The sequence below is a fragment of the Belonocnema kinseyi genome, chromosome 9 (assembly GCF_010883055.1).
Source record: "Belonocnema kinseyi isolate 2016_QV_RU_SX_M_011 chromosome 9, B_treatae_v1, whole genome shotgun sequence".
Lineage (NCBI taxonomy): Eukaryota > Metazoa > Arthropoda > Insecta > Hymenoptera > Cynipidae > Belonocnema > Belonocnema kinseyi.
Window position 1 is genome coordinate 86,523,527 of NC_046665.1, and position 26,169 is coordinate 86,549,695.

At 24.9% G+C, this 26,169-nt stretch overlaps 2 protein-coding genes across 3 annotated transcripts in view; both read left to right on the forward strand.

The window, feature by feature from the left end:
* The first annotated feature begins 410 nt into the window (after positions 1 to 410).
* LOC117179663 (alpha-1,3/1,6-mannosyltransferase ALG2) lies at positions 411 to 4,827 on the forward strand. The gene is made up of 3 exons (XM_033371676.1): positions 411 to 460; positions 581 to 834; positions 3,835 to 4,827. The coding sequence occupies exons 2-3, from the start codon at positions 592 to 594 to the stop codon at positions 4,813 to 4,815; spliced, it is 1,224 nt and encodes a 407-aa protein (XP_033227567.1). The 5' UTR covers positions 411 to 460; positions 581 to 591; the 3' UTR covers positions 4,816 to 4,827.
* Positions 4,828 to 14,336: 9,509 nt separating this feature from the next.
* Positions 14,337 to 26,169, forward strand: part of LOC117180016 (prolyl endopeptidase) — a 42,162-nt gene continuing 30,329 nt past the window's right edge. The window contains exons 1-5 of one of the 2 annotated variants that reach the window (XM_033372296.1): positions 14,337 to 14,342; positions 15,315 to 15,529; positions 15,641 to 15,754; positions 18,879 to 19,102; positions 24,635 to 24,822. In XM_033372296.1, the coding sequence (XP_033228187.1) occupies positions 15,347 to 15,529; positions 15,641 to 15,754; positions 18,879 to 19,102; positions 24,635 to 24,822 (709 nt within the window). In that variant the 5' untranslated portion in view covers positions 14,337 to 14,342; positions 15,315 to 15,346. Of the gene's footprint in view, positions 14,343 to 14,620; positions 14,754 to 15,314; positions 15,530 to 15,640; positions 15,755 to 18,878; positions 19,103 to 24,634; positions 24,823 to 26,169 lie in introns of those variants that run through there. The other variant, XM_033372295.1, reaches the window with a different exon arrangement.

Here is a 26,169-nt window from a genome sequence, read left to right on the forward strand (position 1 = left end):
TAATTGAAAAGCAATAAATTTAGATTTAGAGAAGCTCATTATTGACAACACAGTTACATTTTCTACCAAACGGTTGAATTTCCAATCCAAAAGGACGAATTTTCCACAAAACAGTCGAATATCCAACACGAAAATATGAATTTTCAACAACAAAAAAAGTCAAAGTTTCAAGAAACTGTTGAATTTTCAAGTCAAAATTATGCCTTTTCTTCAAAGTAGTTGAATTTTCATCCCCAAAAAATCTTAAATTGTTTATATTTCGAATGTTAGGAAATCAATGTAAAAAAATTCCATTCGTCCAAGAAACGTAAAATATATCGAATCGAAGACTTCGATATTTCTTGTTCGATATTTGGGTTAAGTTAGGAGTTAGGGCAGTTAGGCTGAGATGAGGTTAGGTTAGGCAGGATTGATGCGTCAACACACATCACACGTCAACACAAGAAATGACAAGTTGCTTGTTAGTTGTTAAATGTTGGCCTCTCTTTAGTATATTGTTGTCGGCATTTAATGAATATAATAACTGAATAATTATCAAGTTATTGATTAATGAAAATAAATTGTTTGTTTTTATAAAAAGACTGTGGCTAAATGGTTCGTATTACATTCCTGCATCCTGATTTGGGAGTCGGCGGTGCTGAGCGGTTAGTTGTTGATGCGGCACTTGCATTAAAAAACAAAGGTCACGAAGTAAAATTTGTAACAAGTCATCATGATCCTGATCACTGTTTCATTGAAACAAAAGACGGCACAATACCTGTCACAGTTTACGGTGATTGGTTACCGAGAAATATTTTTGGAAAGTTCTTTGCAGCGTGTGCTTACATTCGTATGGTAAGTCTAGTAAATATCATAAATAATCATTTTATATATTATATACAAAACAGAAAAATTTATATTTCTATGTATATTCTTAACAGGATGTTTAGCCTTCCTCGAAACCCTGAAATTGTTAGGGAATTTTTGACATTGCGCTTAATTGTTTTTAAATTGTAATATAAAATTTAACAACAATGATTCTTCATTTGTAAAAATAACTTTATATTATTGTGTTTAACTCTTTTGTTGAAAATTCATTTTTGTTGTTTTTTGAAATTCATTTTTTTAACTTTAAGATTAATTTTTCTAGATAGAAATATAACTTCAATTTTTGGTTGAAAAATTATTTTAAAAAATCTTTTTTGGACGAAATTAATCTTCTAAAATTCAACTATTCCAGTTGAAGATTCATCATTTTTGTTGAAAATTCATAATTTTGGTTGAAACTTAATTTTCTTATCTGAGAATTAAAATATTAAAATGATATTTTTTTATCTGAAAATTCAGTTAAAGATGCAACATTTTTGTTGGATATTCATTTTTTGGATACAAATTCAACTATTTCAATTGAAAATCATTGTTTTTAGTTCAAAATTATTATTTTTAACTGAAGATATAACTATAAAACTTTTGATTGAAAAATGATATTTTTTATTTGAAAATTCAACTATTTCGTTGAAAATTTAGGTATTTTGTTGAAAATTCATTTTATTGGGTAAAAATTAATCTTATTGGTTTAAAATTTCTATTTTTGCTAAAAAATATAACTTTTTGACTAAAAAATTCATGATTGTAGTTGCAAATTAATTTTTTTGTTTCAAAATTCAACTATCCCAGTTAAAATTGGAACCTTTCTTTTGAAAATTGATCAATTTAGGTACAAAATTAATTTTTAATCTGCAAATTAAACTATTTTATTTTTGGTTGAAAACTGGTCTTTTTCCGCTTAAAATTATACTATTTGGTTGAAAAATTATGTTTGTTAGTTGAAAATTCTAATATTTCGTTAAAAAATCATGTATTTTGTTAAAAGTTCGTGTTTTGGCAGATATTAGTCTTCTTGTTTGAAAATTCAATTATTTCAATTAAAGATTCAACATTTTAATTGAGAATTCATCTTTTTGGTACAAAATTCAACTATTCCAAATAAAAATTCATTTTTTTGTTCAAAATTCAACAGTTCTAGTTAAAAATTCGTCAGTTTGTTTCAAAATTATTATTTTTTAACTAAAGAAATAACTATAAAAATATTGATTGAAAAATGCTGTTTTTTATTGAAAAATTCCACTATTTCTTTGAAAATTTATGTATTTTGTTGAAAAATTGTTAGACACTAATCTTCTTGGTTGAAACTTCAAATTTCCCAGTTAAAGATTCATAATTTTAGTTGAAAATTCATTAGCGTGGTTGAAAATGAATTTTTTTAACTTAAAATTAAACTATTTAATTTTTTGTTTAAATTTCATCTTTTTGAACTTAAAATTGAAATATTTGGTTTAAAAAATGGTCTTTTTTAGTTGAAAATTCAACTATTTCGTTGAAAACACATGTATTTTGTTGAAAATTCTTCTTTTGGTAAAAATTAATATTCTTGGTTGAAAAATCATCTTTTTGCTTGAACGTTCAATTATTCCAGTAAAAATTCATTATTATGTTGAAAATTCATAATTTTTGTTAAAAATTTAACTCCCTCAATTGAAACTTCATCGCAATTTTAGTTTAAAATTCATCAGTTTTTTGAAAATTATTCTTTTTACCTGAAGATTTACCTATTCCATTTTTTGTTTGAAAATTGACCTTTTTTAGTTGAAAATTAAACTAGTTGTATGAAAATTCATGTTTTTGGTCAGAAACTAATTTTCTTAATTAGAAATTGAATTATTCCAGTAAAGGATTTATCACTTTACTTGAAAATTCATCTTTTTGGTTACAAATTCCTTCTTTTTTTCAAAACTCAACTACCCCAGACGAAGATTCATTTCATGTGAAAATTAATCAGTTTAGATAGAACATTAATTTTTTTGAACTGAAAATCAAACTATTTCATTTTTGGTTAAAAACTGATTTTTTAAATTTTCAAATTCAACTATAATAAATAAAGCTGCTTGGTTGCTGGTTAAACTGTTTTGTTAAAATTTCATCTTTTTGGTTTAAAATTATTTTTTTCAGTTGAATATTCATCATTTTAGTTGAAAATTCATTACTTTGGTTGAAATTTTCTTTTTCTTTGTGGAGCGCTAATTTTTTAAACTGTCCACGCAGACAAATTTTCAACAAAATAGTTGAATTTTCAACCCGAAAAGTTGCATTTTTAAGCAAAATGTGTTTTTTTAGCGGAAAAAAATAGTATTTTTAATTAAAAAAGAGGAAATTTTAAACCAAGAAGATTAATTTTCTATAAAAAAAAACTTAATTTTCTTCCAAGAAAGATCAATTTTAAATAAAAAATGGAAAAGTTACATTTTCAGTTAAAAAAATTAATTTGAAATAACCTAAATTAAATTCAAATTCTTCATTTAATTAAAAAAATTAAACTCTTCAAAAAAACTTTTAAACAGGGACTCGAACGAAATTAAGAGGCATTTTTTATATTTTCCAATTATTTCTCTAAATTCAATATAATTTATCGAAAAATTATGTTAAGTATGAAAAATTACTTTAAAAAATAATATAGCTACGGAGGCACATTGTCAAAATTGTGTTTCTTCAAAGTTTTATATCGAAAGAAACAAAAAAGAACGTCACATTCCTTTTCGTTCTTCTTTGTATAAAATATAATCACTACCAAACTTTGACACTATGTCTTCGTAGCCTCATTATCTTTTCATACTTTTTTAGATTGAGCTTAGTTTTTAGCCAAATTCTTTTAAATTTATCGAAATAATTGGCAAATATCCAAAAATACCTCTTAATTTCGTTCGAATCCCTGCTTTTAAATTGAGTAATTAAATTTTTTTAATTTTCACCCATGTATTACAATTTTTAACTACTGAACTGTACCTGATATATTTTCAGATATATGCAGCTTTGTGCATAATATTTCTAGAAGAACTTCCAGAAATAGTTTTCTGTGATATAGTATCTGTCTGCATTCCCATACTCAGACTACGGATTCCACATGTCCTATTTTACTGTCATTTTCCGGATCAACTGCTTTCAAGCCGCGGAGGTCAATGGAAATCTATTTACCGAGCGGTTCTCAATTTTATGGAAGAATTTACGACTGGAAGAGCTCACAAAGTTTTGGTGAACAGTCGCTTCACACAAGAAGTGTTTAAAAAGACATTCAAGAGACTAAATATCCAAACAGAAGTTTTATACCCTTCAGTCAATACAGATTATTTTGACAAAGCACGGATTTTACCTCTGGAAAGGGCACTGGATAGGAAGCTTCCTGATAATAGTTGCATATTACTCTCGATTAATCGATACGAACGTAAAAAGAACTTATCCCTCTGTATAGAGGCTCTTGCTCAACTCAAAAACACTCTCAGCGATGAGGAATATGAGAAGATTTACTTGATCATGGCTGGAGGATATGATAAACGAGTGGAAGAGAATGTTGAACATCATTTAGAATTAATTGGCCTTGCTGATGAACTTCAGGTAACGGAGAAGATCATTTTTCTGAGATCTCCATCGGATTTAGATAAGGTTTCGATCTTGAATCACTCTGATATTGTAATATATACTCCACCAAATGAGCATTTTGGAATTGTACCACTTGAAGCGATGTACGTCGGTAAACCAGTAGTTGCCCAAAATTCAGGAGGCCCTACAGAGTCTGTGGAAAATTCTGTAACTGGATTCCTAGCAGAGCCGAGCGCTCAAGATTTTGCTGACAAGATAGCTAGTTTGGTTAGAGATAAGGAAATGAGAATTCAATTCGGTAAAGCTGGAAGGGAGAGATTCATGAAGAATTTCAGTTTCGAGGCTTTTAGTACGCAACTGAATGCTACAGTAGAGAATTTGTTGGAAAATAATAAAGCGAAGTAATGATGTTATAAACTCTTTCTTGTTAATGTTCAACCCCGGCACTCTGAAATGATGGTGACAGAAATGTTGACCGCGACCGTGGGCGGCGCTCGCTGCACTTTTAGGCCGAAAATTATTCAAATTATAGTACTTAAATTTCCGAGAATTTAAGTTCAGGTTATATAACCGAGAATATGACAGCATTTAGGAGAATTTAAAAGAATTTATGATTTTTAACAATATTTTTATTGTTGAGGTTAAAACTTAGACGCGTGACATTTTCAAAATTCTCTGATTTTCTTTGACTAATTTTTCATTTCAAATTGTTAATATTCAAATACCAGTACTTTAATCTTATGATATTTTTACCATAGAATATTTTATAAGCGGAATAAAACAGTGTTTCACATGCAAATTTAAAATTCTCAAATGTATTAATTTATTTCAAATAAAAAAAACTACGTTTTTTCTACTTTAAGAGATAACTCTTTAACAAAATACTGGAATTTTCAACAAAATAATTTAATTTTTAACATAATAGTTGAATATTCAACCTAAAAAGACAAATTGCCAACGAAAAAGTGTCATAGTTTATATTTTAATAAAAAAAGAATGGAATTTATACAACAAAGAAAAGAATTTCAAAAATAAAAAGACGAATTTCGATCAAATAAAGATTTTTCACTCAAAAAATAAATAAAAGTTGATCAAAATTATTGAACCTTCAAACCAGACGAAAAATTTTCTTTACAAAAATTCAATTTTCAAACAAAAAGAATGAATGTTCAACAAAAAATTAATTTTTCACGTAACTGATGCATTTTTACGCAAAAAAGAAAATTTCAAATTAAAAATTTTTTTGTTACAACAACAAAAAACGTAAATTTTACATTCTAATTTAACTTTAACCCAAGTAGTTGAATTTTCAATTTAAAAAAATTAATTTTCAACAAGATAATTAAACTTTTGACCAACGAGATAACTTTTCACCTTCAAATATAAATCATTAACAAAAAAAAGTGCTTTCTTAAAAAAGCGATTCAACCAAATATTTTAAACAAATTAGTTGAATTATCAAGCAAAGAAGAACGATTTTTAACCAAAAAGTTGCATTTTCATAAAAAAATGAAATTTCTTATATAATGGATGATGTTTTTAATAAAAAAAAATAATTGAATTTTCTGTTGAAAAAGGTTTTAGTCGAGTTTTTACGATCAAACTATGAATTTGTTAACACGAAATAATATTCTAACCAAAAAAATTTAATTTTCAATCCAATAAGACGAATTTTTAACCAAAAAGGATGACTTTTTAACAAAATTGTTGAATTCTCTAGAAAATAGTTGTATTTGTATTTTTAAAAAAGGAAATTTATCTTAAAGCAGAGGAATTTTTAATTGCAAAAAAGTGAAAATTTCATCCAAAAAAGGTTCCAGTTAACTTATCAAGATCAAAATTTGCATTTTTTAACAAAAAATAAGTTTTTTACGAAAAAATTGAAATTTTAATCCAAAAAAGACGAATTTTTTCAACCAAAAAGGAAGAATTTTTAATAAAATCGTTGAATTCTCTACCAAATAGTTGCATTTTTATCAAAAAAGGATATAATTTCTGCTAAAGCAGGTAAACTTTAAAATAAAAAAGACAAACTTTCAAAAAAAGAGTTGAATTTTCGACCGAAAAGTTAACGAAAAAATGCAATTTTCTATTAATTAAAATAAATTTTGGGATTCTCATAATTTCTCAGAGAATTTATTTCTCGATTATATTCTCGTTACCGTTCTCAAAGTCATATAACCAGCTCAGAACTCCAATTCAAATGTATGAGGAAAGTGTCAAAAATGTCAAATTTAGTACTTTTTTACTTATAAAAACTGAATTTTTTGCTTTATCATTAAGTTTTGAAACTTTCAGACTGAAAATGCATCAAATTTTTTTTTTTTGCGGTGAACAAGAATAATGGTATATAAGTGTGTGTTTTTTTATGCAATTCTAATTACACGCATTTCTCTAAGAAAGTGCAAGTCTATACCGTACTAAATGGCAGGAGAATCATAAAAAATATGACAAAAGAGCTATTATGAGAGCTAATTTTAATTAAAAGCATGTAATTTGTTCAAAAAATTTTGATATTTTTATCTGAATTATTTTCCAACTTTTCCAATAAATATTTATGAGACAATTTAATGCAGTTGTTATAACAACATTTTAAAACAGTTTAAAGTCTATACAATTGTTTTGAGTGTTTGCAATTTTTTTCACTGAAAACAATTGTCAAAAAAGTTTTTAACAATAAGAAAAAATTTTATTTCAACGAGATAATGCTAAAAAATATGCAATTAAACGATTTTTTTTAACGCAAGTTATTGGCAACATAAATTTTCCCACATTAATAAAATAATTCATTAAAGTTGTTATAAAAAATTGAAAAATATTTTTTATTTGTTACAATTCTTTTTAAAGATTGCGACCTTTTTTGTCCACATTATAAGTAATTAACAAATAAGCGTAACGCTTAAAAAATTTTTATTTAAACGAGGGATAATGTTTCAAATATGCAAATAAACTGTTTGTTTAAACGCAAATTATTGGTAACATGAATTTTCAATAATATTAATAAAATAATGTATTGAAAATGTTATTAAAAAATTTTTAAATAGTTTAAATCGCAATCTTTTTTATTCACTTAGAAAATAATTAACAAAGAAGTGTGGCACTAAGGATTTTTTTTAATTTCAGCAAGATCAGCAATTCAGTTTCAGCAATTCAATTTAGCAAGTCACAAAATTTGAAAAAAAAAATTTAATTGATTAAGATTCTTTTTAAACACCGCAATATTTTTTTCCACACTGAAAATAGTGGACAAAAACTTGTTGCACTATAAGAAAAATTGCAACCAGATATGAGTAAAAATATGCAACTAAACGATTTTTTAAAACGCAAATTATTAGTAAGATGAGTTTTCGAAAATATTAATCAAATCATTTATGAAAGCTGTTATAAAAAAATTGAAAAAAAATTAAATTCAATACAATTGTTTTTAAAGATTGCAATATAAAAAAATTTTAATTTAAACGATCGATAATGTATAAAATAAGCAATTAAACTTTTTTTTTAACGAAAGTTATTGGTAACATGAATTATCAATAATTTAAATAAAATAATGTGATCCCGAAATTTTTTTTAAGTTTAAAAATAATTGACAATAACTGTTGTACTATAAGAAAAATTTAAAATTTCAACGATATTATAGAGTTACCATGTTACCGAAAATATGCAATTAAACTGTTTTTTCAAAAATATTAACAAATTAATTGATTAAAGTTTTCATTTAAAAAATTGAAAACTGTATTGCTTTTAAAGGTATGATTCACAAATACAGTTTTTTATGCTGCAACTTTATCAATATTTATTTACTCTATAAATTGTATTATTTATAATATAAAGCATAGAAACATTCGCCATATTTGTAACAATAGATATTTTTTGTAGCATAAATAATTTTTATAAATGTCTTACAATGAAAGAAATAAGATTAAGATCATTATAAATTAGAATAAAAAGAGGATTTAATTAAAATTTATAATTTTCACAGTTTATAATATTTACTTATGTCAATGTTGAAAATTGAATGTGTTCGTCTTGTCGAATTATTACTGGTACTCTCTGAAAAGTGTATTCGTATTTAATCATCAAAATAATGGTTTTTTTCACTTTTAATTAGAACTTATCAATTTATTGGATATTAAATATGCTACAAAATATTTTTCTGGAACAAATATATGCAAAAAACGTATTTTAACAATTAAAATAAATTAAATTTGTATTTCCCCCATGCGCTTAAATAATTGTATGCTCAAAAGTACAGACAGCGCCGCCACTAGGCCGTGGTCAAATCTCATGTCACATTTATTCTACAGGTATTTTTAGGAGAGCCACTCCCTGTTAATGTTATATAATGTATAGTCATGAATAAGTCATTTAAAAGCACTTTTAAAATGATCAAATTCTAGAATCTAGATTTAGGTTTATTTCTAAGCTGAATGAAAATTATATATTTTTATCTTTATGAATTTCAATAAATTTTATATGAACAGGACACAATCTTTAAATCACTTTGTGACCCAAACCTCAATTATTTTTTCAGTAGGTTTTTAAATTGTAAATTTTTATTGTATTTTTTATTTTTAAGATTAATTTTTCTCATTTAATTTTTAATTGAATTTTAATTGTAACTTTTAAATTGTAAATTAGTAGATATAATGAGGCGTCTATTTACTAATTAGAAAACGTGATATTTTTGTCAATGTTTTGTATGAGTTAAACTAGATATCTACCTATCTAGAAAACCTGGAATGTTCAGAGAATTTTTATATACCATGGTTTAAGCTAGAAAAGGTAGTTTTTTAAAGTCTGGATATAAAATTGAATAACAATTATTCTTCATTTGTAATTGTAGCTTTATATTACTTTTTTAACTATTTTGATGAAAATTCGTCTTTTTTTCAATTAATTTTTTTTATTGAAAATTTATTATATCAATGTTTGGTTGATAAGTCGTCTTTTTGGTAAAATTTAACTGTTTAACTTGGTTTGAAAGTTTAAATTTTTTTCCATACAATAATTTAAAACTAATTTTTTTTGTTAAAGATTCATAATTTTAATCGGAAATTCATCTTTTTGGTTGAAAATGAGCTATTTTGTTGAAAATTAGTTTCTTCTTTGGCTGCAATTGAATTTTTTTTACTGAAAATTTAACCATTTAAGTTAAATATTCCATCATTTTAGTTAAAAATGCATCTCTTTGTTCGAACATTAATTTTTATAACCGAAAATTTGACTATTTTGTTTTTAGTTAAAAATTGATAGTTTTGCTTAAGAAGTCAACAGTTTAAAAATTTACCCGTTTGGTAGAAAAATGAGCTATTTTGGTTGAAAATTCGTTTTTCTTGAATCAAATTTAATTTTTTTACCGAAGAATTAACTATTCCAGTTGAAAATAAGCTGTTGACTTTTTTTTTGAACATTGATTTTTTTTAACTGAAAATAAAAATGTTCCAGTTGTATATTCCTCAATTTTTGTTCAAAATTCATGTCTTTGGTTAAATATTAAATTTTATAACTAAAAATTTAACTATTCAATTTTTGTTTGACAATTTGTCTTTTTTGGTTGAAACTTCGTGTTATTTTTTGGTAGAAATTAACCTTCTTCGTTGAAAATTCATCTTTTCGTTTAAACATTCAATTATTCCGATTACAGATTCATCATGTTAAAAATTCATTTCATTGGTTCAAAATTCAACTATCCTAGTTAAAGATTCATCATTTGAGTTGAAAATGCATTAGTTTGTTTGAAAATAAATTTTTTAGTTTAAAATTTAACTATTCCATTTTTTGTTGAAGATTGATATTTTTGAGCTTAAAATTAAATTATTTGGTTAAAAAATATTCCTTTTCAATTGAAAATTCATCCTTTTTAGTAGAAATTCATCATCTTGGTTGTAAAAATAATCTTTTTGGTGGATAATTCAATTATTCGAGTTAAAGGTTCCTAATTAGAGTTGAAAATTCATCGGTTTATTGAAAAATTGATTTTTTTAGCTGAAGATTTACCTATTCTGTTTTTTGTTGAAAATTAATCTTCTTTAGTGGAAAATCATTTTAATTCTTAAAACAACAGATAATTTTGTTTGAGAATTAATTTTTTTTAACTAACAATGTAACATTTCCTTTTTTTTGAGAATTTATATTTTTTATTAAAAAGTAAACTATTTTTATGAAAATTAAACTTTTTGGCAGAAAATTAACTTTTTTGTAAATCATATGTTTTTTTGTTGAAAATTCAACCGTCTGGGAGATAATTTGTCCTTTTGGCTTTAAAATTAAATTTTTGGGGAAAATGAATGTATTTTATTTTTAATTAATGTTTTTTGCTAGAAAATGATTCCTCTTGCTAAAAAATTCACCTTTCTAGTTAAAAATGTAACTATTTGGTTAAAAGTTGAGAACTTTAGTTGAAAATTCAACTACTTGGTTGCAAGTCGAAATCGTTAGTTAAAAATTAATATTTTTGGAATTCCCCTCCGCGATAACTATTTTGTCGAAAATCGTTTTTTTTTTTTTAATTAATTTTTTTAACTAACAATGTAACTATTCTATTTCTTATTGAAAATTGCTAATTTTTATTGAAATATTTTCTAACTGAATCTATTTTGTTAAAAGTTATTTTTTGTTGTCAAAAATTAAACTTATTATGGTTCGAAATTCAATTATTCAGTAGAAAATTAAAATATTCGGTTAAAATCCAACTTTTTAAATAAAAATTCATATTTTTGGTTAAAAATTTACCTATTTGGTTCAAAGTTGATCTCTTTAGTTGAAAATTCAACTACTTGGTTAAAGGTCGAACTAGCTTGTTAAAAATTAATATTTTTTGGAATTCACCTCCACGATAACTATTTTATCGAAAATTGTTTTCTCTTTTATTAATTTTTTAACTAACAATGTAACTATTCCATTTCTTGTTGAAAATCGATTTTTTCATTGAATTATTTTCTAGTTGAATCTATTTTGTTAAAACTTATTTTTTTATCGAAAATTAATCTTATTATGGTTCAAAATTCTATTACTTTGTATAAAATTAAAATATTCGGTTAAAAATAAACTTTTTAGATAAAATTTCGTATTTTTGGTTAAAATTTTACTAGTTAGTTAAAAATTAAAAACTTATAAGAAAATTTAACTTTTTTTAAAGAAATTACTTTTCTTGTTACAAAATCATATTTTCGGGTAGAAAATTCAACCGTTTTGTTGATAATTCTTCCGGTGGCTTAAAAATAAACAATTCTCTTGAAAATTGATGTATTTTGTTAAAAAATACTGTTTGTTTAAAGACTCTTCCATTAGTTTGAACTACTTGGTTACAAATTCATAATTTTTATGGTTAACCTTTTCTAAATTATTTTAGGTCGAAAATTAATTTTTTTACTTGGTAAGAAATTTCTCTTTTCAAGTTTTTTTGGTTAGAAAACAAACTTGTTCGTTGAAAATTCAATTCATATGTATATAATAGATTTAATAATAAATGATATAGATCGACTTAAAATTTTAGGAATTTAAAATGTTTCATAATGCATTCAATATAGTAATCATATTAATTTTATTTGAAAAAATGTATTTGACCCTTAAAACCCTTTTTTCGCGAAAAATCACCCTTTTTATGTTTTGATAAAATTTTGGTGAACTAGCGGACACAGAGAGTAAAAAAAAGCATACATTAGTAACGTAGTTAATGGGCGACCTCTTATATTGTGTAATCTTACATAATCTCATTTAATCCCATGTAATCCTGCATAATCTCATATTTAATCTCATGTAATCGCATGTAATCTTTTGTAATATTCTGTAATATTGTAATATTACAGACTACTGTAAATGAAAAATCGAAGATTAACAAAAACTCCTCGACTAAACTTTTATAAGAAATTTAGAATGCATGAAGAGACCAATATAAACATAAACAATCCTCGCATGCGTTAATTCATGCGTTTTCGTTGAAAATTCGTCTTTTATGGTAAAAAAGTTATCTCATTATTTGAAACTTTATTTTTTTGATTGCAAATTCATTGGTTTAATTGAATAAATGTAACTATTTTGTTAAAAATACTTTTTTTGTCGTTTGGCAATTCATTTTTTAACTGAAAATGTATCTATTCCATTTTTGCTTGAAAATTTATCATTTTTAGTTAATAATTTGAAAGTTTAACTACTATGTTTAAAATTCGACTTTTGTGGTGGATACTCAGCTTTTTGGATTTTTCGGGATAAAAATTCAATTATTTTGAAAGAAAATTCATTTTTTTGGTCGAAAATTAAACTGTTTGGTCGAAAATTTATTTTTATTTAGGTTCATCATTTTCTTTCTTAATTATAATCTTCCTGTTTGGACATTGAAATTTTCGTTTGAAAATTTAACATATTTTCTTGAAAATTGTGTTTCGTTTATAACTTTTTCAGTTGGAAATTTAATTATTCCATCTTTGTTGATACTGTATCTTTTTTTGTAGAACGTTAATCGTCTTGGTTAGAGATTATTCCATTTCGTTGAAAATTTATGTATTTGATTGAAAATTTGTTTATTTGTTCGTTTGTGAAATTAATTTTTCACCGAAAATGTAACTATATTCCATATTTGCTTAAAAATTGATCTTTGTTAGTTGAAAATTAATTTATTTGGTTAAAAACTCGTTTTTTCGGGTTAAAAATTCTATTATTTTCGTAGAAAATTAATTTTTTAAACTCAAAATCATATTCTTTCTTGGTAAAAAATTATTCTACCTGGCGAAAAATTTATTTTTTTGGTTAAAATATTTTCTTCAATTTTTTTTTTTAAATAAAAATTTTTTTTTCAACTGGAAATTTAACTATTCATCTATTTTGTTTGAAAATTTAGGTTTTTTCAAGAAAACGTTCTAAAGTTTAAACGTTAATCTTCACGGTCAAAAATTCTTCTATTCGGTTGAAAATTAGTTTTTCAATGTTTTTTTTTTCTTTTGTAATTTATTATTTAGCTGAAATGACAACTATTCTATTTTTGCGTTTGAATTGATCTTTATTAGTTGACAATTAATTTATTTGGTTAAAAACTCTTCTATTGGGTTTAAAAATTATATTATTTTGGAAGAAAATTCAAATTTTTGGTTGTAAATTTAACTTTGTTCCAAGAAAATTCATTTTTTTTGTTTGAAAATTAATTTTTCGAATTGAAAACCTAACTATTCCATTTTTTATTGAAAGTTATTCTTCTTTGGGAAGTTCTGCTATTTGGTTAAAAATTTTACTTTTGTGGTACAAAATTCAGCTTTTTGTTCGAAAATTCAACTATTCGGTTAAAAATGCATTTTTTTGTTGCTAAATCTTCATTATCTTTCTACGCAGAAAATGAATCTTCCTGGCTGGAGATTTATCCTTTCGGTTGCAAATTTAACTATTTTCTTGAATTATTTTGTTTTAATTGAAATTTTTTATTAGCTGGAAATTTAACTATACTGTTTTTGTTGAAAACGTTCTAACGTTTAAACGTTAATCTTCATAGTTGAAAATTCTTCCATTTGTTTCAAAATTTATGCATTTTGTGGAAACTTTATCTTAATAGAAAATTTCACTATTCTTTAGAAATTCATTTTTTTCTTCTTTTTTTTTTGTCTCATTAATTTTTTTACGAGAAATGTAACGATCCCATTTTTACTTAAAAAGTTCTCTTTTTTAGCAGAAAACTCATTTGTTTTGATGAAAATTCATCTTTTTTGGTTTAAAAATTCTATTATTTTGGTAGAAAATACATCTTCTATAGTGGAAAATTCAACTATTTGGTTGAGATTGCATGTATTTTGTTAAAAATTCGATTTTCGTGATTAAAAATTATCTTCTCGATAGAAAATTGACCCTTTAGGGTCTAAAATTAAACTATTTTGGTATTCCTATGTACATTTTTTAAACATTATGTAATCTCCTGATATTAAGAAGAATCGAAGTGGTTCAACCATTGGGTAAACTTTTATAAGAAATTTAGAATCCATAGAAAAGACCATTAGAAAACGCTAAAGAATCCGCGCATGCGTTACTTTTAGTCGAAAATAGAACTTGAAAATCTCGACAAAGAAAAAAGTTGATTGAGTGATTTCCATAAGATTAAAGATTCATTTGTGTGATGGGATTTTTTGCATAAGAAAATAATATAATCATTATAAACTTTTGAAGGCAAAGTATTGCTCAATCTTTGCTAGTTTTCGAATAAATTTACCATTTTTTAAAGAGTTTGTCAGTGCGATTTTCTAGACCACGTGCTTATTATTTTATTTTACGTATAGTATAAAGTATTGAATCATAAATTAAAATTATGGCACGTTTGGCATTATTTATTTCTGCAATATTGTTATTTCTTTCCACCAGAGTGAATTGTAAGTATGATTTTTGTATTAAAGATGCGTATTATTTTACAAAGATTCAAATAAAATGCGTATTATAGTCTGAATTTTTATTCTTAGAAAATTATTCATTCGACAGAAATACCTGTGTTTTGTTCACGAAAATTATTTCCGTAAAATTCTCCAGTTTTTTGTTTTTTATTAATTTTTATAATAAATGTTTATATAATATATAATATTTTTATAATAAAAATCATGAGTTAATTTAAACTGAAAAATACAATTTGGAAAATCATACGTAAATTTCCCTCCAAATAAAAAAATATGAAAATTGAGGTTATGCGAAATTACAATACCGAAATTCTCTCAACCCTTAAAAACTGACCTCGAATTTTTTTATTTAAATTAAAAATACTCACGATTGCCTTGATTTTGTTTTCTTTTTTCTTATTTGAATAAATCAACTTTTTTACATTTTCTCTACATTTCGAAAAAACATTTTTCACGCTTTCTTATCAAAATACTAAACAACTGAAAAATAACGATGAACGAATTCCATTTCCAAGAAAATGTTCCATTTTTAAATTTTTTCAGTGTTGCCAAATCAAGAAACCCAGGGAGGAAAAATGTCCGTCTACGTGGTGGCAGCGTCACCGTCCCCATCCATGCTCATAGGCAGTTTTCGTAAAATAAACCATAAAAGTTCTTTATTTAAAACAATCACAAGTTATTTAAAGTTGGAAAAAAATAATCCTAGCTTACAAAAGAACTATTATAAAGTTCGCCGCGACACTTCAACGGTCTCACGGGTACAATATTTCAGTTCATAGTTTTAAGTCAAGCGAGTTTTTGAGGTTATGTTTGACTTCGTATTGTACCTTACATTTTTTAGGTAATTTTTGTTTTAAATTGTCTTTCAGCTTCCTGAAACACATTTTAATAAGATTAGAAATATGCCAAGTACTGTGATGAAATTTAAATACCCAGAAGCACGCCGAGACACAACGGTCGTCGACAATTATCATGGAGTTGAGGTTAGTTTTTTGGTTTGTCAAGATTAGAATATTATAACCGCTTCCCGGTACTACATTATTTATGTACATATGGCTTAAAATTATTTTGCCTGTTTTCTGTGTGTTGTGAAAAGTCAGGATTGGTACAGGTCAGGCAAAGTCAAGGAATGTCAGGAAAAACCTGAGTCAAGTTGAAAAAAAAATTGATTACCTTGTTGAAAATTGATATTTCCGGTTTAAAAATTCAACTGGTTTGTAGAAAATTGGTCCTTTTGTCGTGAAATTGGCGAAATATCAAAGTTTTAGTTCGTATTTTTTTCTTCATTTACTGAAAATTTCTTGTTTGAAAAATCAACTATTGCATTCTTTTGAAAATGCAAATACTTAGTTGAAAATGGAGCTACATTGTTAAAAATTCATTTTTTCTGTTGATGATTTGCCTTTGTTTTAAATCTGTTTTCCAGTAGAAAATTAATATCATTAGTTGAAACTATCTTTTTAGTTAAAAATTCATTTCATGGTTGAACATTCAATTATTTTTGAAAATTAGTTTTTTCTTGCTTGGCAATTTTTTTTTTTTTTTAACTGAAAATGTAACTTTCATTTTTCTTAACAATTTATATTTTATAATTGAAAATTCATCTTTTCGGTTTCAAAGTTCAATTGTTTTGGTAGGAAATTCATATTTTTGGTTGTAATTTCCACTTTTTTTACAGAAGTCTTTTTCTGTTTGTTTGTTGAAAATTAATTTTGTTGACTTTCAAATTAACTATTCCATGTTTTCTTCAAAATTCATCTTCTTTTTTGACATTTTTAACTATTTGTTTGAAACTTCATGTAACATATTTTATGGGAAATTCGACTTTTGTGGTAGAACATTACGTTTTTTCTATTGCAAATTAAACTATTTTGTTGAAAATTCCTATTTTTTCTTTAAAAGCTGAACTCTTTTTTTGAAAATTTATGTATTTTGTCAATAACTCATCTTTCATGGTAGAAAATTAATCTTTATGGTTAAAAATTCATCTATTCAGTTGAAAATTCATGTATTTTGTGGAAAATTCGTTTTTTTAGATACAAAAATAATTTCTTCAGTTGAAACTTTAACTTCTTTGTTGGAAATTTCACTATTTTGTTGAAAATTCTCTATTTTTTGTTTGGCACTTAATTTTTCAACAGTATAAAATTCTTATTTTTGGTTTTTAATCAAACTTTTCTGTAGAAAATGATTTATTTTGTTTATTAAAACTTCAGTTTTTTAACTATAAATTTAACTTTTTTTTTGTTAGAAAATTCGTGTTTGTAACTCAAATTTTTTTTTTTACTTTAAATTTAACTCTTACATTTTTGTTGAAATTTTGTTGTAAAACCTTAATCTTCTTGGTTGAAAATTCATTTATTTTGTTGAAAATTTAACTATTTTGTTGAAAATTCGTTTTTTTTTTTAATTACATTTTTTGACTGAAAATGTAACTATTCCATTTCTGCATAAGAAATGATCTTTGTTAATTGAAAATTAAGTTATTTGGTTAAACACTCGTATTTTTGAGCTAAAAATTCAATTGTGTTGGTAAAAAATTCATTTTTTTTGGTTACAAACTCAACTTTCTTCTGGAAAATGATTTCGTTTATTAAAAATTAAATTTGTAATTTAACATTAATTTTATCAACTGAAAATGTAGCTATACTATTTATCTTGAATTTTGTTTTAGTCTTAGCATGTATAACAAAAGCCCGTTATTTTCAAAACCGAGAGTTAGGAAGTGCTATGTGTTATCTGTGTTGTATGTGTATTAATCGCAAACACAAGTTTTTTTTATGGCAACGAACTTATATATTGCCTGTCAGAAAAATAGTTTATTTAGAACATGTAGGTTTTGCAAATGTTTACAAAATAACGAGTCGCATGTTGAGATTCGTTTATTTAACTAATTTGTTATTAAAAAATGGTATATTTTTCAATGTAATTTCTGCACATTTGTCCTATATGACATTAATCAAAGGATCAAAGTTAAAATCAATTTGTTAAAAATTCAGTTTTTTCGTTGATGATTCATAATTTTAGTGGAAAAACATTTTCTTTCGTAACAAATTTAATTATTTTGTTGAAAATTCCTTTATTCTGTTGAAAATTTGTGTTGATTTTTATGAAAATTTGTCGATTTTGCTAGAAAAGTAATCTATTAGTTGAAACTAACTTTTTGGCTGAAGATTAATATTCCTAGTTGGAAATGTATCTTTTTGGTACAAAATTTTAATATTTTGTTGAAAATTAGTTCTTTTTTTAAATTGAAAATTTATTTTATTGTAGATTGAACTCTTCCATTTTTGTTGATAATTCGTTTTATTGTTGTAGTTTTTTTTGTAGTTAAAAGTTCTATTATATTGGTAGAAAATTCACATTTTTTGTTATAAATTCAATTTTTTGTTGAAAAAATGGAAATGTAACTATTCCATGTTTCTTGAAAAATCATTCATTTTGCTAAAAAATCTTTTTGGGTGAAAAATTCAATTACTTTTTTTGTAGAAAATTCATATTTTTGGGTCCTAAATTCAACTTTGTTATCGAATAATCGACAATTGAAAAGAAAGAAATTTATATCCAAAAAATTGGAATTTTCTACGAAAAAGAAGATCTTGTAATAAAATAGTTCATCTTTTACATATAAACATGAATTTGCTACCAAATGTTCGAATTTGTAAGATAAAAATTTTAAACTTTAATCAAAAACTAAGTTGTTGCTATTTCAAGCGAAAAAAACGATTTTCTTTTTTTTTTTACTTTGAAATTCAACAATTTTGTTGAAAATTTGTTGATTTGGTTGAAAGTTCATTTATTTTTTTCATAGAAATTATTGATCTCCTAAGTATAAGGTTATTTTTATATCTGAAAGAAATGTATAACCCTCTGAAAAAGTAAAAAATTGGTTGAAGAGAAGCCAGGAAATTTCGTAATTGGGATTTTGTAGCAACCCTGAAACTATTTCCTCCGCTTCTAAGTATAGTTGCTTTGTCCTTTTCTGCAAAATTACTCAATATCTAATATTATTGTAATAAATCAGCGATTTATTTCAATATTAAAAAAAATTAGGTACTTGTCCGTGTATCGTGCATCCATTGAACACAAATTTATTTAAATATTTAGATCCCTGATCCCTATCGGTGGCTTGAGGATCCAGACTCTGAGGAAACTAAAGCTTTCGTCGAGGCCCAAAATGCAATTACTACGCCCTACTTGGCCTCATGTCCTGCGAAGGAAGCTATACATGATCGTTTGAAACAGCTCTGGGACTTTCCAAAGTATTCCTGTCCGACTAGGCATGGAAATAAATACTATTTCTACAAAAACACAGGCCTTCAAAACCAAAGGTATTTTATTACAGTTACAGACTTAATACCTTTTCCCCTATTCCCGCCTTTTTAAAGAATTTCTCTTTCTCTCCCTGTTTTTAAGAAACTTCTTTTTCTCTTTTTTTTTCGCTTAAATCTAAACTAAAGTAATTGGGATCTGAAATACTCGAATACGCCACCTGGCGACAGAATCGGAAAGCCCTGAGGGTAGGTAAATTTTGACGGGAAGTATAGGCGAATATACGAAAAGAATTTTTCTAAATGGCTTACAGTGTTTTTTACAGTGAAACCGGGATAAAAATAAAAAGTGATAAAAAGTTACAAATAAAATAAATCAAACTTTATCAATGGAGTTTTCGCCACGAAAATCGAAGAGCAAAGTGTTTTGTTGTGCGTTTGGTTGCTCTTCTACTGCTCGAAAGCAAAAAACTGTTCGGTTTTTCTGAAATGTAAATAAACTCCCATTAAAAAAAAAATATCAAAAATCTTATAGTACATTTACAGCATTTACTGATAGTATGGCTCGAGAAATAAAACAGAATAATGTAAAAAATGCACGAAATTCAAACGGATTTTCAAGCTTGTTCCACTGTCAATAAAAAAGTTTGAAGAAAAAGTTATATTCGTCAAGTATTTATCGCTTTTATTCTTCAATGATTTTTCAGCATTTCGAGTGAAAATAATCAAAGCAGGTTCTAAATAAAAATATTATTTTATGTACAAATATATGAACATAACCTCAAATCCGAAAAAATTTACTGCTGATTTGTCATTTTAAGTTGATATGAATTAAATTTTGCATTGAAATGTCGATAATTAATATTACATTTTAAATGTTTATTAGAGGAAATATTAAAGAATTTATTATTTAGACAACAAGAGTTTTTAAATTCGAAGTTTGCAAACAAAATGCAATAATAGAAACTGAAGTTTCATTTTCCACCTCTTTTACGCAAAATAGAAGGTCTCCTGCATGTAAAATTCTTTCTCCTTCTGCGAAGTTTCTACATGCCGGTGTAGATTTCGTGAAATCACAAATTTGAGCTATTCTTACTTTTATTTTTAAGGTTTGAGACTAATTTTCAATGTTTTTATATGAGTCTTATGAGACTTCTACCTAATGTCGCCGGTCATATTATTGCTTTTGTCGCTAGTGGTGCCCTCAAGATTTCAGATTCCAATAGAACCGAAAAAGAAAATCGAACTATTTTTCATTAAAAGTTCATTCTTTTTGGTTGAAAATCCTACTGTTATATTTTTTGTTTAGAAATAATTTCGTTTGTTTAAAAATTTGACAATTTGATTTAAAATTTAATTATTTTGATTACTTTTGGATTGAAAATTCAACTGTATATTTTAAAAAATCGTTTTTTTTCCGCTGGAAATCGCAACATCTTAGTTTTGAATAAAGTTTAACATTTTTATCTTTGAAAATTCAATGATTTAGTTGCAAATTCATGTTTATATGTAAAAAATTGACTATTTTGTTCAAAGATCTTTTTGGTAGAAAATAAAAAATTTTTCGATACAAATTTCTTTCTTTTCAATTAGAAATTCAACTATCACCTATAAAATTTGTATTTTAAACTTTAAAATTTTGCATATAGTGTTATTGTACTCTAAGTATTCTTTTTTTTTTTTTTTTTTTGAAAAGTCTACTAATGTATTTTTGGTTCCAAATTCATATTTTTTGGTTAATAATCCTGCTATTTGATTGAAAATGTAATTGTTTAAAAAAATCTTTATTTGGTAAAAAATTTATTCTTTACGTTTAAATTTTCAACTATTTAGTCTTTGGTTAAAGTTCAATATTTTTTATTGAGTATTCGTCTATTTGGTTGAAAAATTATCTTTGTAAGTAAAAAATTCCACTATTTTATTAAAAAATCGTCTGTTTTGGTGGCAAATTCGAATAAGTTGGATAAATAATTCATCCTTTTCAATTCGAAATTCATCTTTTTTTATAGGAAATTCATCTTTCTTGATTGAAAATTAACTTTTTTGTAGAAAATTCAACTGCCTTCTAAAAAATTCGTATTTTTGGCTTGAAAATTTCATTCTTTTTTAAAAACTGAACTATTTTTTCTTAGTGAGTCATCTTTTCTCCATTGAAAAGTGGACTTTTTTGTTGAAAATTCGTCCGTTTGGACTTAAAATTAATTTTTTTTTGTAGAAATTATTTTTCCTAGTTTAAAATTAGCTTTTTTCTTGAAAATTTAATTATATTCTAAAAAAATTCCTACTTTTGTCTTGAAAATTCAACTATTTGGTTTTTGGTTTAAGTTTAATATTTTTGTTTTTAAATTTTTGTTTTGTTGAAAATTGATTTTTTATTATTTTTTTTTTTTTATTTGAAACTCAACTGTTTTTCTTTGAAAATTTAAGTATTTCGATGAAAACTACTCTTTTTTTTTTGTCGAAAATTCCTCTTTTTTGTGTAGAAAATCCGAAATTTTGGATTTAAAATTCATATCTGAAGGTCTTCTCTAATAATTCGTCCTTTTGCGTTGAAATTTCGATTATTGGTTTTTTGGTTAATGTATTTTGTTTTTTCGAATATTAATATTTTTTGGATAAATTAAAATTTTTTGTTAAAAGTCATTTTTCCTAATTGAAAATAAACTTTTTAGTTGACAATTCAACTGTCATCTAAAAAAATACTTTCCTTTCGCCCTGAAAATTCATCCTTTTTGATAGCCAAATTTTGTTTCTTGGATTAAAATTATTATTTTTTTGTTTGGTTGAAAATTCAATTAATACAATACTTTAAAAAAATTAATTCTTAACTAAAAATGTAACCAAAAAGAACAGAATGATCTTTCAACAAAAATATCTGGATTTTCTTACAGCTTTTTAATCTTTGGTTGAAATTAAATTATTTTGTAGAAAATGTATGTATGTATTTTTTTTAAAAGTCGTCGTTTTTGGCATAAAATCGAGTTAAAAAAAATTAAATCCAAGGAATTTTTATTTTTATTGAATTTTATTTTCGAAATATCAACTTTTAAGTTTATCATTGAAAATTCATGTTTTTAAGTTCAAAAATGAACTTCTTGGTTGAAAGCGGAACTACTTAAAAGTTGATTTTATTTTATTTTATTTTATTAGAAAGTAGTTGAAATTGTATCATTTAATTCTAATTAAAAGCGTTTAAAGTTGAACAATCTTATCTTGAATTAAATATTCTCGAATCTGAATAATTTAATATTAAAATTTCGAAAATAGAACAATTTAAAAATGTTAATATTTTCAGATTAGAATATTGAAAATTCGCAACAACTTTCTTCTGAAAATTATCCTTTTAATTATAAATTTTATTATTTGGTTGAAAATTTCATAATTGTGTCTAAAAGACATCAATTTTGTTTATAAATTGTTTACAATACTTATTTAGGTGTTAAAAAGTGAACTGGAATCTTCTTTGGATTAAAATTTAAGTATTTTAAAAAAGCCTTTTTTGTTGTTTAATTCATCTGTTTTCGGAGAAATTTCATCTTTCTTGAATAAAAATTCAACTCTTTTTTTGAAAGCGTGTCTTTTTGATCTTAAAATTCACCTGCTTTAGCAGAAATTACATGTCTCTTGTATAAAAATGCAACTATTTAGTTGAAAATTCAACAAGTTTGTTAAAAAGTCATAATTTTTTGTTGAAAATTCTACTGTTTACATATAATATTTGGGTATTGAAAAAAGAGCTGAAATATTTTCTGGATGAAAGTTCAACTATCTTTTTAAAATTCGTTTTTATTTTTATTTAATTAAAAATCCATCTGTTTAAAGAAAAATGTCATCTTGTTTGGATAAAAATGCAACTGTTTGGTTGGAAATTAAATTTTTTTGTCAAAAATTCGTACTTTTTGGTTGAAAATTCTAGTATTTTCTTTAAAATGTTACTATTTCGTCGAAAATTTACTTTTTGCTGAAAATGTCTATGTTGGTGTTAAAAATGAACTAAAACATTTTCTGTATGAAAGTTCCAGCTATAAAAAAATTGGACATTTCTTTTTACAAATTCATCTGTTTTAGTACAAAATTTAATATTTTTTGGAAAGAAATGCAACTTTTGGTAGAGAATGCAACTATTTTGTTAAAAAGTAATCCTTTTTGGGCTAAATATTCGTCTTTTTGGATTGAAAATTCAATTTTTTTCGTAGAGAATTATTTCTTGTTCAAAAATACATATTTTAATCGTGAAAACTCGATTTAAACCTTTTTCAATAGAAAATTCAACTTTTCTGGAAATTTATCTTTTTGATTTAAAACTTTATATATTACAGAAGAAATTTCATTTTTTAAAATGAAAATGCGACTTTTTCGTTCAAAATCATTCTTTGCTTGAGTATTTACATAATTTGTTTGGAAGATCTGGTTGAATCTCTTGGTTAATAAATCACTTTTTTGTTAAAGATTGATGTTTTAATTTGAAATTCATCTCTTTGGTTGAAAGTTTAATTATTTTGTTGAAAATTAGTCTTTTTTAATTGAAAATTCAACTACTTAAGTAAAAGTTAAACTACATTGTTAACAATTTATTTTCTCGATTGAAGGCTTATGTCTGGTTGGAAATTTAACTGTTTAGTGGAAAATACTTTTTTCGGTTGAAAATTAATTTTTTAACAGAAAGTGTCATTTCTCCATTTTTTTTAAATTAATCTTTTTCAGTCGACAATTCGCCTTTTTTGGTGAAAATAATTATTTAGTTTGTAATTTCATATTTGTTGGCTAAAAATGCATCAGTTTCGTGAAAAATTAATTTTTTGCTGAAAAGTCATAGTTTTTGTTTGAAAATTCAATTTTTGTAAAGAAAATTTGTCTTTTTGCTTAAAGGTTCAATAATTTAGATTAAACTTTTATTTATTTTTTGACTGAAAATTTGTATTTTTTAGAAATTCGTCTTTTTGGTTTTAAAATTCTTTTTGTAACTCTAACACTTTTTCGTTGGGAATTTGTCTTCTTAGGTTGAATATTCAACTATTATTTAAAAAATTCAATTATCTCGTTGAAAATTCCAGTATTTTCTTAAAAAGCCATTTTTTATAGTAGAAAAGAGATTTTTTGGTTTGAAATAAATTTAAAAATTGGATCATTCTAAATTTGTATATGAAATACTGTTTTATTCCGTTCATAAAATATGCTATATTAAAAGTATAACAAGATTAAAATGCTGGTATTTGAATATTAAAAATTTGAAATGAAAAATTAGTCAAGGAAAAATCAGAGAATTTTGAGAATGTTCTCGGTTTCGCATTTCTCCGCAAGAGGCGCTACGAGCGATGCAAACTAACTAAATTCGAATTCACGCCTCCAAGTTTTCCGGGAGTGGGGTTTCCTTATACTACTTCGTGATCGCACCTATTCTTTATAGTTCGGATTTTTCTCACCAGATGGCACATCGTAGTTTAACCATTCCCAATGCTGACACTATTTTTTCAAGTTTGTGATAACTATTTACACTGTTTTTAATCTCTGAAGTGAGCCCGATGCCTGCACCCTGGAAAAATCAACTAATCGTTTCAACATATGATTAAACGAATTATTTTATATTTTCAGTGTTCTGTACGTGCAAGATAGTTTGAATGGAGAACCAAAAGTATTTTTAGATCCTAATGCATTATCCGATGATGGAACCATTTCTATTGCCCAGAGTAAATTCAGCGAGGATGGCAATATCTTTGCCTACGGACTGTCGGCCAGCGGATCCGATTGGAATACAATTCATTTTATGAATACAAAAACTGGTACGATTGAACATACATATTCCTCTAGGATTAGAGTTCTGAGCCGGTTATATTACTTTGAGAACGGTAACGAGAATGAGAATATAACCGAGACATACATTCTCTGAGAATTTATGAAAATCTCAGAATTTATTTTAATTAATAGAAAATTTGCCTTTTTTCGTTAACTTTTTGGTTGAACATTCTACTCTTTTTTTTTAAGTTTCTCTTTTTTATTTTAAAGTCTACCTGTTTTAGCCGAAATTAAATCTTTTTTTGATAAAAATGCAACTGTTTGGTTAGAAATTAAGATAATATACTATTTTCCTGAAAACTTAACTATTTCATAGAAAATTTACTTTTTGTTTAATATTTGTTTTTTGGTGTTGAAAAATGAACTGAAATATTTTCTGGATCGAAGTTCCACTTATAAAAAAAATTTGTTTTTTATTACAAATTTATCTGTTTTAGTACAAAATTGATATTTTTTGGATAAAAATGCAACTATTTGATAGAGAATTGAACTATTTTGTTAAAAATTCGTCTTTTTTTATTCTTTTTCTTAATTAAAAATTTTCAAAATGAATTGTTTAATAAAGGAATCTTTTAAACTGAGATAATACATGCATTTTAATCAAAGCCTTTAATTATGAATATATTATTTTGAAGTTATTTTAAATTTGAAAACAGTTTATAATGTTTTAATCGGGCGTTTACATTTGTATAAATAATATAGGACTTTCCAATCTAAAAAGTTTAGTTTTTAACGTTAAAATCTGGAAATTCTAAAGTTGTGAACTGATTTCGAATCGACTTGTAAAATAAATTATTATTCACTTTTTAAGTCTTGAAAGTAAAATTCAATTTTAAAATTCATTGATTAATTTACATTCACAATTTCAAGTTAAAATGTTTTTTTTTTTTTTTATCGAAAAGCTTCGATTTTTTATGCTTCTAATTTTTTAACTGCTTAGGTCTCTAGAAATGCATGATAAAATTCTTTAAATTAAAATGTACGCCTAAGCATTAAAAATCAAAAATGCCGTGGAAAAATGGAAAAATGTTTGGCTTTAGAGTTCGATTTTTAAATTTCATTGACAGAGACAAATATTTGTAAACCGGGAAATGACCGGGAATTTTGTTCTTTCATTAAAGCGGTCACCCTGGACTCACATTACTATGAGAACGGTAACAAGAATGAGAATCTTACCGATAATATAACCGAGAAATAAATTCTCTGAGAATTTATGAGAATCTCAGAATTTATTTTAAATAATAGAAAATTGAATTTTTTCGTTAACTCTCGGTTGAAAGTTTAACTCTTTTTTTGAAAGTTTGTATTTTTTATTTCAAAGTTTACCTTTTTAG

Excerpts from the sequence above, each read along its gene's own strand:
- LOC117179663 (XM_033371676.1), top strand. The coding sequence starts at position 592 with ATGGTTCGTATTACATTCCTGCATCCTGATTTGGGAGTCGGCGGTGCT. Across the intron at positions 835-3,834 it reads CGTGTGCTTACATTCGTATG|ATATATGCAGCTTTGTGCAT; the intron begins GTAAGTCTAGTA and ends ATATATTTTCAG.